At 38.9% G+C, this 13,176-nt stretch overlaps 1 protein-coding gene across 1 annotated transcript; it reads right to left on the minus strand.

Annotated features, from left to right (window-relative positions):
* Positions 1–700: 700 nt before the first annotated feature.
* On the minus strand, positions 701–11,807 carry LOC134742655 (lysosomal proton-coupled steroid conjugate and bile acid symporter SLC46A3-like). Its single transcript, XM_063675838.1, has 7 exons — positions 10,859–11,807; positions 9,028–9,187; positions 3,592–3,693; positions 2,713–2,850; positions 1,985–2,068; positions 1,245–1,401; positions 701–834 (listed from the first exon to the last, which is right to left on the minus strand). Exons 1-7 carry the CDS (start codon positions 11,645–11,647, stop codon positions 729–731), a joined length of 1,536 nt encoding a protein of 511 aa, XP_063531908.1. The 5' UTR covers positions 11,648–11,807; the 3' UTR covers positions 701–728.
* Positions 11,808–13,176: the final 1,369 nt, after the last annotated feature.

Below are 13,176 nucleotides of genomic sequence, written 5' to 3' on the forward strand. Positions count from 1 at the left end.
GAGGCCTTAATACTTAGAGGTGGGTGACTTCAGGGTGAAATGGGTGAATACATTAATATAGCTTTCGCTTTCGGTGTACCTATAGCTTCTGTTGTAGCAAGGGGACAGAGTAACAAGTAATTTATTCCGTACGCGATTGTCTTGGAGTTAATTAACGCATATTCCTCATCCGGCCATCTCTGCCATGTTTGTCGCTAATCTGTTTTAAATTACAGCTCTTACTCTTACCGAATGTTAGGAAGTCATGGATTTTAATGATAATTTATTGGCTATAAGAACGTGCTGTAATTATGTAGCTACTAATATAATTTTATAAATTTAAAAAACCCGCGAAGGGTTTACTCCCATAGGAAATTTGAATATCTCGCCTTTTTCTGCTGATAGTGAGTTTGCCAGAATATATTTCAACTTAATTGGTCTAGTAGATTCGGAGAAAATAGGCTGTGACAGACGGACAGACAGACGCACAGACAGAAGCACGAATGATCCTACTTATAAGAGTTCCGTTTTTTCCTTTTGAGGTACGGAACCCTAAAAAAACAAAAATTGTCGAACCACCTAAATTAAGAATAAGGGTTTTTTGTCCACTCTGTTTATAAAATCCATGTGTTTATAATTTCGAAATGCCAAGAATGCGCAATTCGACTAGTATAAAATTAGAAAGAAAGAAAGAAAGACTTTTATTGTAATTTTACAAATTTATTTCCGAAAAAACTCCACGTGAGAGTTTAGGCGGGAACTATAGCAACGTCCGCGACACCAGGTGCAGGCGGAGTCACGGGGCAATCTGCTCTTTTGGTCTTCAAGTCTTTTTTGTGCCGATTGTAGAACCATCTGAAATTCAGGAAAAATAATCAACATTACCATTTGTTGCCGTTACAAATTCAAAGTCCAGAATTTACTTTTTATCTGATTTCTTATGTCATATTATTACTTTTTTATAAACGTTGATTTTAGATTGCAAGGTAGTACGTTGTTGTTTTACATTTTTGTCCACGAGCATACTATCCTATTATCTGTACAATTATTTAGTAGGTATCATCGAGCAAACCTGATGTACACAAATAAATAAAAAACAATTTGACAAAAACTTATGGTTACTTGCTAGTTGATACCTTTATACTTATTTACCCAATGCCTTAAAACTAAAACTAAGCTCAATGTTAAAAAAATCCTAACTTAAACTCCCGTTGATTCATTACTTTAAAATAAAATTTTGGCACTGCCGACGGCGAACGCCTTACCCGAATATTCCCAACGCAGGAATCGTGGCTGCTGCACTGAGTAGCATGAAGGCGCCTGGCAGCGCGTGCAGCGTGAGGATGTATACTCGGGTATATAGCGGCGCGAAGATGAGAGGCATCAGGGTCTCGGCCACACCGAACAGTGAGAACACCTTGCCTGTAACACAAGTCACTACTCAATTAGTCCAGAAATACTCCAAGAGCAGCTAGCACCCCATTTGGCTCTTTGAATAAGGAGTCAATTCCTCTGTCACAATGAGGTGCTGTAGATCAGATTAGATTAGATATATTTATTTCTTAAAGAAAAAGGCACAGTATTTTACAAAAAGGGATAAAACAAAGGCTTTCACTAAAAGATCGTCAACTTAAGATTAGAACAGAAATCAAATAATAGAATATAAAATTAATAAATAAAACAAATGTCACAAAAAAAGAGATGTCAATGTATACATAGCTAGGGCCAACCTAGGTTTTGTCGAATGTCAAGAACAAGAAAAAAAAACAACAGGAAACAGGAAACATGTATGTAGAGTATGGCGTGAACAAAGACTGTTCAAAAAACAATGGAGCGGTTGGTGCATGGAATGAAATTTTCTTGGTTGGTTCTTGGTTCTTGGTTAGAAATGGGATCTTCTTCCAAAATTTACCGCCAAACTTTTCCAAAACTATCAACCAAACCTTTCACGAGTAAACAGCAAAGAGATTGAAGTCAGGTGAAAAGGGTTCAGTTCTTAACTTACCTAATTCTTTATACGAGACCAGCTTGGAGGCTATGGACTTCAAAGCGATGGCTGATGTTCCATTCAAGATCTCAACGAGGGGGCCTGTAAACATAAATATTCTTTAGAACTGAAAAATACTGATAATATAAAAAATAAACATTTTCTTGATCTGCAGGCGTACGCCTGCATCTGCATCTGGATGGCTTTATTCAACTCCATGGGCTCAGATGTATGGGCATGGGGTCAATCTGCAGTGACTCGTGGTATGGATACTAGATCGTATGCTGAAAAATGATTGTGAGGTCATACACGGATATGTGATAAACTTTGATTTAGCAGGTAGGTAGGTTTAGCGTTCTGTGATAATTTTGGAAAATGATGACTGACTGAATAAGTAAAATATTCGCTGAATGGTATAATACCTAAAAACTTACATAGATACACTTCATAATGGTTTCTAGCGAACGCTATGAGCAGGGCTCCGAGGATCTTGCTGGAGGTGGATATGACTCCCAGCACGGCGTCGTCGGCGTGAAGCCACTGGCTAGCTGAACACGCTGATGGAGAACAGCGTTCCTGAACACTTACATAAATACACTTCATAATCCTTCCTAGCGAATGCCATGAGCAGGGCTCCGAGGATATTTATTGCTGGAGGTGGATATGACGCCTAGCACGGCGTCGTCGGCGTGGAGCCACTGGCCAGCTGAACACGCTGATGGAGAACAGCGTTCCTGAACACTTACATAAATACACTTCATAATCGTTCCTAGCGAACGCCATGAGCAGGGCTCCGAGGATCTTGCTGGAGGTGGATATGACGCCCAGCACAGCGTCATCGGCGTGAAGCCTCCGGCTGAACACACTGATGGAGAACAGCGTTCCTGACAACAGCCTTTAGATGAGGTTGTGATATCGATTTCATATAAACAAACTTTTGGAGCATATTTACCCAGTGGGGAGCAAAGAAGGCATATTTTACGGTAATGTAGCTTATCGACGCATGTGACTTGCTTGCTTGTGTTCCAGACAGTTTATAGATTCATTGGACAGATTTTAGACCCCTGATCAGGTAAAAATTTTGTTTCAGAAATCAGAAATTATTTAGGTATTTGCTTTGATACAGTATGGGGATATTACAATACATTGTGTTACAGTTCATGTATCTAGCTTGCATGCAAGCGTGCAAATTTAATATCAATAAAATTACACACAATAAATTTAAATCAATATAAAATGTCAAATAGAGATACTCAATTGAAAAAGTTAACATAATAGGCATACATATGTCAATACAATTATATAACTAAGTACTTATGACTAATTTGAATGCTGCTGGTATTTGAGATACGACTTTACGCTGTAAAAATAACGCTCTAAGAGCCAGCCAGAGCCAGAGTTTGTGAAATTTTTTAAATATTTCGAAGAGTAGTCGAAAGAAATGTACCGCGATGCCTTGAACATTAGCTGTCGATCCGTTGGTGGGTCGAGGAACGTACTTACATACACTTGGAAACAATTGAAGAAACGATTCTTTCCAATAGACGAGTAAGTAATCAGATTGAAGATAGATGATGATTTATGTAAGCCTTATGTAGTTTTGGAGAAAGTTACTTCTCTCTTACCTGCAGAATGAGCAACGAAGTTGAAGGTGGAATAGATGCTGAATCTGACTTCATCCCAGTTGAAACGGTAGCGCATAAATATGTACATCACGCTAAGCTCTCCTGAAAAAAAGGGGGAATTATAAATACAGTTATCATCAGTATTGTAATTACAACGCCTTTAGGTATTCGTTACGTGCATAACTGTGGCGTCACCCTAGCGGATATATATGGGAACCGTTAGTAATGTAATCTGACAGTTGGCAGCTGTCGTTTATTTATAGTTGTATTTTATTTACTTAATATAGTTATTTGTTATACAAGGGTGCAAAGTTGTATTTTACCCGCGAGTGTGGAACTGAAACACGAGGAAGCGAAAGGATTCTATAGTTGAACCACGAGCGAAGCGCGTGGTTCTAAAATAGAATCCTGAGCGTAGCGAGTGTTTTAACACACGAGAAGTAAAATACATTTGCACCCGTGTGTGACACAAAAGTTTTCCCCTCACTATAGCGAGGAAAGTGCAACATCCACAGGCGTTAGATCATCTTCATCACTGGAATCACTCATTTTTTTTTACGATAATACGATATTATAACAGTTTGGACAATCTACTGATCCAATTCAAGATATTAACTTATATAATTAGATTTGCTTTAGATTATTTACATTAATTATAATAACTAGTAAAGGTAATTACGGATTGTGATATTTTAAAGGTTTTTTTTTAGAATTTTAGATTTTCTTATTGGAATTTTTAGTATTTTAGACAAGTCTAGGTTTAGCTGTCTAGGGCTAGTTAGAGAGAGTGGTGGGAGAGTGTTACAAGTTGTGTATTTTTACGTGCCGGTGAGAATTTTTTTGTTGATAATGTCTCAGGACAATGTTGACAATGACATTTCTGACGATGCGTTTTTAAATTGCATCGACTCAACTTGTGCGTTTAGAATTACATTCAACATCATTTAAAAAAACAAATGTTTCTTATGGAAGTTAAGGTTAATGACTTAAAATCATTAAATAAAGCTAAATTTGGTATTTTTTATTAAATTTTCAAACCATCTATTTAATGATAATTAATATCGAACGAACCATTATTATGAGCATTTTACGTTTTGTTATCTGTCAACAGCTACTTAAACACGCTCCATCCAAGGTCAAATTACTTTCCCCACTAGTGGATAAAATGCGTTTTTCCCCGCTTGTTTTAAAGGATAAAAGACGGCTTTCCGAGCTAGTGAGGGTAAAAAAAAATTTGTCTGATTTTGTTTCGTCATTCGTTAGTCTTAAGTTAGTTATAAGTTATTAGGTCCCAACCGAAAATCAGCGCTGCGGTTTGCCGTGACCGTGACATTACGCTGAGTACGCTGAGAGGGGAGTCCTTTTTTTCGACCGTCATTTTTATACCCGCTTTTACTCGTATGTAATAAACTGGTGTGACGTAAATAAATGTATTTTATTTCTTGTTTCTTTCTTTCAAATAGTATGAAAATATCATCGTTCACATTTTGCTCACGCCGTGTGTCGTCGCTCGCATTTTGCAATCCATATAGAAAATACAATACTTTTGTTGGCTAAATATATAATTAGATACATAGACAACGTCCATAACTCAGGACAAAATATGTGTGATAAACTTGATAAATACACAAATAAAATGGCAGTGGCCAAGGATAAACAGAAAGAGATGACTCGTTGTCCATATTGACCAGAGGTCGAGAGCTCGTGGCTGAAGTTTGCTAATATCAAACATGGACTATGTGATGACGACTATTCGACCATTGACAATACGGGGAAGCGATTTTTTTACACTTTTTTGTAGGTAAAGGTGCAATTCCAAGCAGGGTATGCCGTGTGTGTGGGATTAATCGCTATGTAATTTTGCTAGAGAATAGGTCGGTACTTAATGGGTGGTTCCGCGCTGTCGATTGATGTTCTATTAGATAACTACGTTAGATTGATCAATTCAGGCGGCCTAGCCAAGGTGACAAATTGACAATCGCTATCGCTTCGCCATCGAATCGCTTTGTGTCTCTCTATCACTCTTCCATATTAGTGTCACAGTGACAGTTGCGTTTCGTTCGCTACGTAGCGTTATCGATTGGCATGTTGTCTACGGGTCCTGTATTCCAAAGATCGATAAATAAAATAGTCTAAAACCAGAGTTTCATTTCTCTAACAAAGTTTTACTCATTAATCATACAAACTTCGAACCTTTTTTTTCCCTATTTTCTTCTTGTTCTCTGATTATCCAATCAAACAACAGGATCATTATATTTGCACATTATTAAGTACCTAGTTACCTACTTAATAATTTACATACGATGTTACAAGTTGCTCATTTATAAACGTAAGGAACGTAAGGAAATACTTGGAATGAATTCGAAATTACCAATTATTATAAACTAATGATATAATCCAGTAACAGATTTAAAGGAAATAATATATGTTGGTTCGCCGACAACATACTCGCTTACGCTCGTGCAAGCAATGATCACACTATGTGGATATGAATTTTGATGAATGAAAATTGACGTGTGCGCAGCATCCGCCCTTAATTACGTGGTTGCGTCAGGACATGTCTATTATTCAATATATCCTGATACTATTAAACGAGCGATACGTTTTTTTTTGTAAATTTCTTGAAATATCTTGAACATTGGTGTTCCTGGCTCCTAGGAACTATATTTATTTAAACATATTTCTGATGTTAATGTGTACATCACACAGTAAGCAAAGCTACATGCATGCTATTTTGGAAGACGTCAATTGATTCTACTTATTCCTGTGAGATTCAAATGTTTCTCTCCTCCGTAATAGGGTGCTAAGTATCTATTGTATAGTCGCCAATCGAAGCGGCCAAGGCGCTCGCTAATATCTGAACAGGCCTCTATTGGCAAGGCGTTGGCGTGTTTAGATATTTTTGAGCACCTCGGCCGGCGACTGTACCAAAGAAATTTCACATCGCGAGTCAAAACACCTCATCCAAAAAGCGCGCCCTAGTAGAGCAATCGTTAAAATAAGTTTTTCATTATTTACGCCGTAAAACTGCGTTTAATAATTATACATATGTTTAAAGTTGACATCAACTCTTTCTTGATATAACACAAGGAGTCTAACAAAAGCGTTAGCATATCCCGATTGGGGCAATTAAAACAAACATTTTAAAATTTTAGGTACGCTTTTAAACTCGAATATCTTTACAAAATGCTTTAAAAAAATTGTATATGTATTAAAAAAAAGTTTCAGATTTTTGGATTAATTCTGTGTTGTTAAACGTCTTTATAAAATAAAAAAATTACAATAAGTTTCAAGCATGTAGTCCGTCCCATGTACTAATATGTGTATCTATATCGTCCTTGTTTACCGCGCTAGATAGATTGTGTTACCATTAGTCAATGACTAAACATACATGATACTAAGATAAGGACTGTAACTGTATCGTTTACTATAAAATATCTGGGAGACCGAGCTTTGCTCTTAAAACATACAAACTCAAAAATGCGCGTTTTCCCAGAGATAAGACCTAGCTAGATCGATTTTTCGCCCCCAAAAACCCCCATATAGCAAAATTCATCGAAATCGTTAAGGCCGTTTCCGAGATCCCCGAAATATATATACATATATACAAGAATTGCTCGTTTAAAGGTATAAGATAAGATATATAAGATACAACTTTACTTTTACGTTTTTAGGGTTCCGTACCCAAAGGGTAAAAACGGGACCCTATTACCTACTAAGTCTCCGCTGTCCGTCTGTTCGTCTGTCCGTCTGTGTCCGTCTGTCCGTCTGTCCGACTGTCCGTCTGTCCGTCTGTCCGACTGTCCGTCTGTCCGTCTGTCCGTCTGTCCGTCTGTCTGTCACCAGGCTGTATCTCATGAACCGTGATAGCTAGACAGTTGAAATTTTCACAGATGATGTATTTCTGTTGCCGCTACCCAACAAATACAAAAAAGTACGGAACCCTCGGTGTGCGAGTCCGACTCGCACTTGGCCGGTTTTTATTTTTGGACGTCAGCAAATATGTCAGTTTGACACTGCTAATGCAGTCGTGGTAAGACTAGAGAGGGCGTCTACAACGTCTACGGCGTCTACAACGAAAAATCTAAAATCGAGTTTATTGCCTCTCTATCGCTCGAATATGCAGTTTCAATGTTGGCGGCGGGTCCATAGTAAAATGTTGTACTTTTTAGGGTTCCGTACCTCAAAAGGAATAAAACGTAACCCATATAGGATCACTTTGTTGTCCGTCCGTCTGTCAGCATGTCTGTCAAGGCCCTTTATCTCGGGAACGCGTGGAGGTATCGAATTGAAATTAAAATCATATAAGTACGTACTTACGCGTATTCCACGCAAAGTTGTGAAGTTTAGGTACTTAGTTAATTTTCCATATAACATATAAGTGGTCAAACATACGAGTCATGTTAGGGGTGAACGATAATATATGTAAGGTAGAAAAAGTCGGTAGTAGATGAAAACTTAAGTGTCTTAAGTGTGTGTTAATCTTACGATTCTTTTTAAAACCGAAATTGTTTCTTACTGCAAGTGCGAATTTGATTTTAAAATAACGAGTTTGTATTCTTAAGTATTCAGCCTTTTATAGCTATATATCTTTTTGTTAACTAATGCACTTGAGGCAGGCTTGAGCAGGCTGGTAAAATGGCAAGAAAAGCTGGAAAGTGTGGGACTGAAAATAAGCAGAACCAAAACGGAGCACATGTTCTGCGATTTCGGTGATCTAACCAGTTTTTCCCATATTGCCTTAGATGGTGTATCCCTACCAGTCTGCTCCGACTTCCGGTACCTTGGGTCATTGATCCAGAGCGACGGACGCATCGACCGTGACGTGAAAAATAGAATAAATGCGGGATGGATGAAATGGGGACAGGTCTCTGGAACAACTTGCGATCCACGAATGCCTCTTAAACTTAAGGGGAAAATTTACAGGACGATCGTGAGACCTGTTGTTGTAATGTATGGATCAGAATGCTGGGCGACGAAAGTGACGGATGAAAGAAGAGTGCACGCAGCGGAAATGAGAATGTTGAGATGGATGTGTGGAGTGACGAGGAAGGATCGGATTAAGAATGAGTATATTAGGGGAAGTTTGAAAGTAGCACCAGTAACGGAGAAGATAAGGTTAGCGTAGTATGGGCAAGTGATGAGGAGGGATGAATGCCATATAGGCAAAAAAATGTTAGGGATGAATGTTGATGGACGGAGAGCGTATGGTAGACCCAAAAAGCGATGGATGGATTGTGTGAAAGAGGATATGAGAAAGAAAGGAGTTAGTGCTGAGGTGACGAAAGATAGAGCAGAATGGAAGAGAAAAACATGTTGTGCCGACCCCACATAACGTGGGATAAGGGTAGGAAGAAGAAGATATCTTTTTGTTAACTGTTCAGAAATACATTTTGTTTTACCAACCTAATTCATCCTCATCACACAAATACTTACCCCACATAGGTCCAAACGTAAGACAGACGACAGTAAGAATGAGGCAGATCCGCAATCTCCTGTTGTTGTCTCCTTTTTTAAACACTATGCCAAGTGTTTCTTTCAGGCTGGCAAAGTCGAAAAAATCCAGCAACAAGGCGGTGCAACCAGTAGACTGAACCTTGACATAAAATTAATGGGATATACCTACAGGGTGGCTAAAAAATAAGTGCATTTCCATCACCAGAGAGGTTTTGGGATTATACTGAGCAACTTTTATTATGGGACCAACCACGAAATTGCGAAGAAAAAATTTACCCTCCCATAGAAAATGGACCAGCCAAAATATATAAAACAGCCAATTTTTTTCGCGATTTCGGGGTTGACCCATAGTAAAAGTTGGCAACGGGAATGCATTTATTTTTTAGCCACCGTGTATAGATAATAATGGGTCTGCTCAGACTGCTTGACAAGCCGCCCTCTGCGGTGGGCTACTGCCGGCCGTCCGCGACCGACGACGTGCGTATGCTATGTTCGTAAATGTATTTGTGGTCTGGCTCACCCACCACACGCGACGTCTACTTGAGGCGGACGAAGGCCGCCGCACCGTCTATTGTACATAATAGAGCTGATTAACAAAGAAAAAATAGTTTACTCATGAGTTTAGTGCAATTCGTGACGTATCATGGTCAAGCAGACGAGTCACCCGCGGCGGATAGCGTGTCAGTCGGCTGTCGTGACGTCAGGCCCCGTAGACAACATGCCAATCGCTAGCGCTACGTAGCAAACGAAACGCAACTGTCACTGTCACACTAATATGGAAGAGTGATAGAGAGACACAAAGCGATTCGATGGCGAAGCGATAGCGATTGTTACCTTGGCTAGGCCGCCGGGCGTCCGTCGTGTGTGGCTTTTTAAGTAAACCGTACTCTAAGAGGATCCGATATCGGATATCAGATGACCGTTGGAGAAAAACTGCTGGTAGAAAATGCCATGTGGCATTGAGTCTTTGCATTATTAATGCTTTCTTTCGAACAGCAAACAATAATTAAATGTATAAAAAATATAAAATTGCACATTTTTACTTTTTGATTCTTTGTTGTCGTATCCGACATTGGATATCGAATCGAACAATGTGAAAACGCTCTAAGCTCGGTTCTGCTTGAAGTCGTACGGTGCGGAAAGTGTCTTGAACTTTGTATGTTTTCCACGGCGTCAACTGGAGACCAAGGTCTTAGAGGTTACAGACAAAAAGAATCGCAGGTGCTCAGGACACTCGTGCTCATAATATTTCCTCTGTTAATAATTATCACATCTAACCGATATGCTACGAAAATCTTTAGGTGAACCTAACTACGTATTTTCAAAGTTTTTAATTTTGTGTTATGTATTTAATGAAACAGTCGTATTATTTTACATACCTATAAAAATGTAAAATTTACTGAATGTACCTGTTAAGATTCATAATAATGAAAACAAAACTGACGGTTTGACGGTTGTTTATTGACAGTGTAACACTGTGCGATTTATTTGTGATAAGGTCAGATAAGAGAAACATAGTTTATTTGTTTGGGCAAGATAAACCGTATGAGGAAAGTCCTTCTACGTAAGTATTTTTAAGTAATTAAATTTTAGCATTAGTTTTATTTTTAGTTAGTAGTGTTAGTTATAGTTTTATTTTCCCTTATAATAGTATCTCTTGCTCCATAGTTTCTCTTACCCCACCTAACTTTATGTTCAGTAGGTAATAATAACACGTTACACAGGATCTAAAAGTGGGCTGTCTTATAATAAAACCCGCAGACCCACTACTTCATGAACCGTCTTAGTCAAGTAGCAGAGCAGTACTCACCTTTTCCCTGGTCTGAAGCCACGTGTGATCTTGTAAAAAGAAGTAAACGTAGAAGAAGTTGACACACTGCAGGCTAGCCGATATACTGAACACACCGTAATAGCCCAAACGCCTCAATAAGACTCCACTCAAACCCATCCCAATAGGGAAACCAATGGTCATACACAAACTCAAAATCCCCATTCGGAAAGTTCTAGTTTCTTTCGAAGTTATATCACCTAGATAGCTGAAAGTGGCCAGGAACATTGTATACCAGCCACCTGTGAGGGCTGGGAAAAGAACTTCCATAGCTACCGTCCATTCTACGCTGACTTCGTAGAAAAAATACGTGTTTATCATGTTAATGACACAGGTTAGGAATTCTCCAATGATAGGCATGAGCATGCAGATCTTCCTTCTGCCAGTCTTGTCACTCCATGCCCCGACAAAAAGCATCAGGATCGTCGGGACAGCTGTCTGGATAACGGACTTCCATCCTTGGACAGATGCTATTAACCTCTGTATTTCATCTTCTTCGTACGTATAGTTCGCTCGCTTTCTTAATCTCAGCGCGGTACACACTTCATCCCCAAAACCCAGGTTCACTCGACAAGCCTTGTCCAGGTTTAGATTCTGCGTGGCTAATATGGCTAGAACGCTTGGCATAACAAACATAGCTAACACAGGTTCCACAGTAATGTTTGATTTGATGTATTTAAATTTTTCAATCACAGTCATTTGTTCTATTTGTTTGACATCCTTTTTTAAAGGCGATTCTTCGGTCGTGTCATCTTGCGTTTTAGTCTCCATAGTGGCTATCCAATTCGATAACTTAAAATTATTAAATAACAGATTATTCTTGCACTATTTGCGGATTCGTCTAACTATAATTCACATCGTAGTGTACACACCCGCACTACTCAATAGACAGAGACTGATGTTGAATGTTATGTGGCCAGTCCGTCACTGTATGCACTATTGTTTGACTCTTAGTAAGCGAACAGTCACAGCTTAAGTGTATGTAACAGTATATTTCTTAGCATGACCGTTTATCGTAATTCAATATAAAAATGTATAATTTTAATCATCATCTTCCTCGCATTGTCCCGGCTTTTTTGCCACGGCTTATGGGAGCCTGGGGTCCGCTTGGCAACTAATCCCAAGAATTGGCGCAGGCACTAGTTATTACGGCAGTGACTGCCATCTGACCTTCCAACCCAGAGGGTAAACTAGGCCTTATTGGGGTTAGTCCGGTTTCCTCACGATGTTTTCCTTCATCGTGAAGTAACTGGTAAATATCAAATGATATTTCGTACATAAGTTCCGAAAAAGTCATTGGTACGAGCCGGGGTTTGAACCCGCGCCCTCCGGATTGAAAGTCGCACGCTCTTACCGCTAGGCCACCAGCGCTTACAAATGTATAATTTTAGTGATTTTTTTCCTTAACAACGGGAGCATTACCAAAGGATGTTATCAAAGGATGGCAATGACGATCAGTAGATAAGATCATTCGAATCGAAATTGATTGGGAATAGCAAATAGTACTGGTTAAACCAAAGTTGCTTGTTAAAATCCCGTTTTGGCCATATATAGGTAATTATGTACAAATATTTGGACGTCAGCATAGCTTAAGACGAAGTTAAGTATTATGTGTAAATAAACTGTGTCACAGTATGTAGCCATATCACAGTAATGCGTTCACAAACATTAGAGCGACTGGGATCGAGAATAAACTTACTCGTATTGAATAAGCATGTGATAACGATAATATTGATGGTTGATACTCGATGGCGCCGAGTTTACAAAGGATATGAGTGCAGCTATTGTTTAAAATATTGATAGGTAATTCACATCTAGAGAGGGAAAAACATAACTTCATATAATTTAATGTTTTTCTCGACTACGGTAAGACGTTTGTGATAACGACGAAAACGTTTTCGATAAATCTGGTGTCAATATATTCGTTTTGTTACATGATTTTTTTAACATTTTTAATCGAAGTCCAAGAAGAGGGATTTAAACTGAAATAAATGTCATATAGGAAGGAAAAAATGAACAAAGCCTCTAGTGTCCAGAGCTGGAATCGAACCAGCGTCCCCCGTTTACCGGACAGGTGCCTGAACCGCTCGGCTATCCGGTCACGGTGGCATGGGTCGAAATTTCCAAGTATATGACAATTTCCCGAAGGCTTGCGGCGCGCCCTGGCCACCTCTAAGGTAGAACAGTATGATTCAACCTTCTACCTGAATCAACTCGGGTGATTACGGGCTAAATTAAAATATTTTCATAGAAAATAATTTAATTTGTTCTTAGAAGAGGGAATTTCTATAAAAAATCCG

The sequence above is a fragment of the Cydia strobilella genome, chromosome 7 (assembly GCF_947568885.1).
Source record: "Cydia strobilella chromosome 7, ilCydStro3.1, whole genome shotgun sequence".
NCBI classification, from domain to species: Eukaryota; Metazoa; Arthropoda; class Insecta; order Lepidoptera; family Tortricidae; genus Cydia; species Cydia strobilella.

Excerpts from the sequence above, each read along its gene's own strand:
- LOC134742655 (XM_063675838.1), bottom strand. The coding sequence starts at position 11,647 with ATGGAGACTAAAACGCAAGATGACACGACCGAAGAATCGCCTTTAAAA. Across the intron at positions 2,851-3,591 it reads CTTCGTTGCTCATTCTGCAG|GAACGCTGTTCTCCATCAGT; the intron begins GTAAGAGAGAAG and ends GGCTGTTGTCAG. Across the intron at positions 2,069-2,712 it reads CGATTATGAAGTGTATTTAT|GCCCCCTCGTTGAGATCTTG; the intron begins GTAAGTGTTCAG and ends TTATGTTTACAG.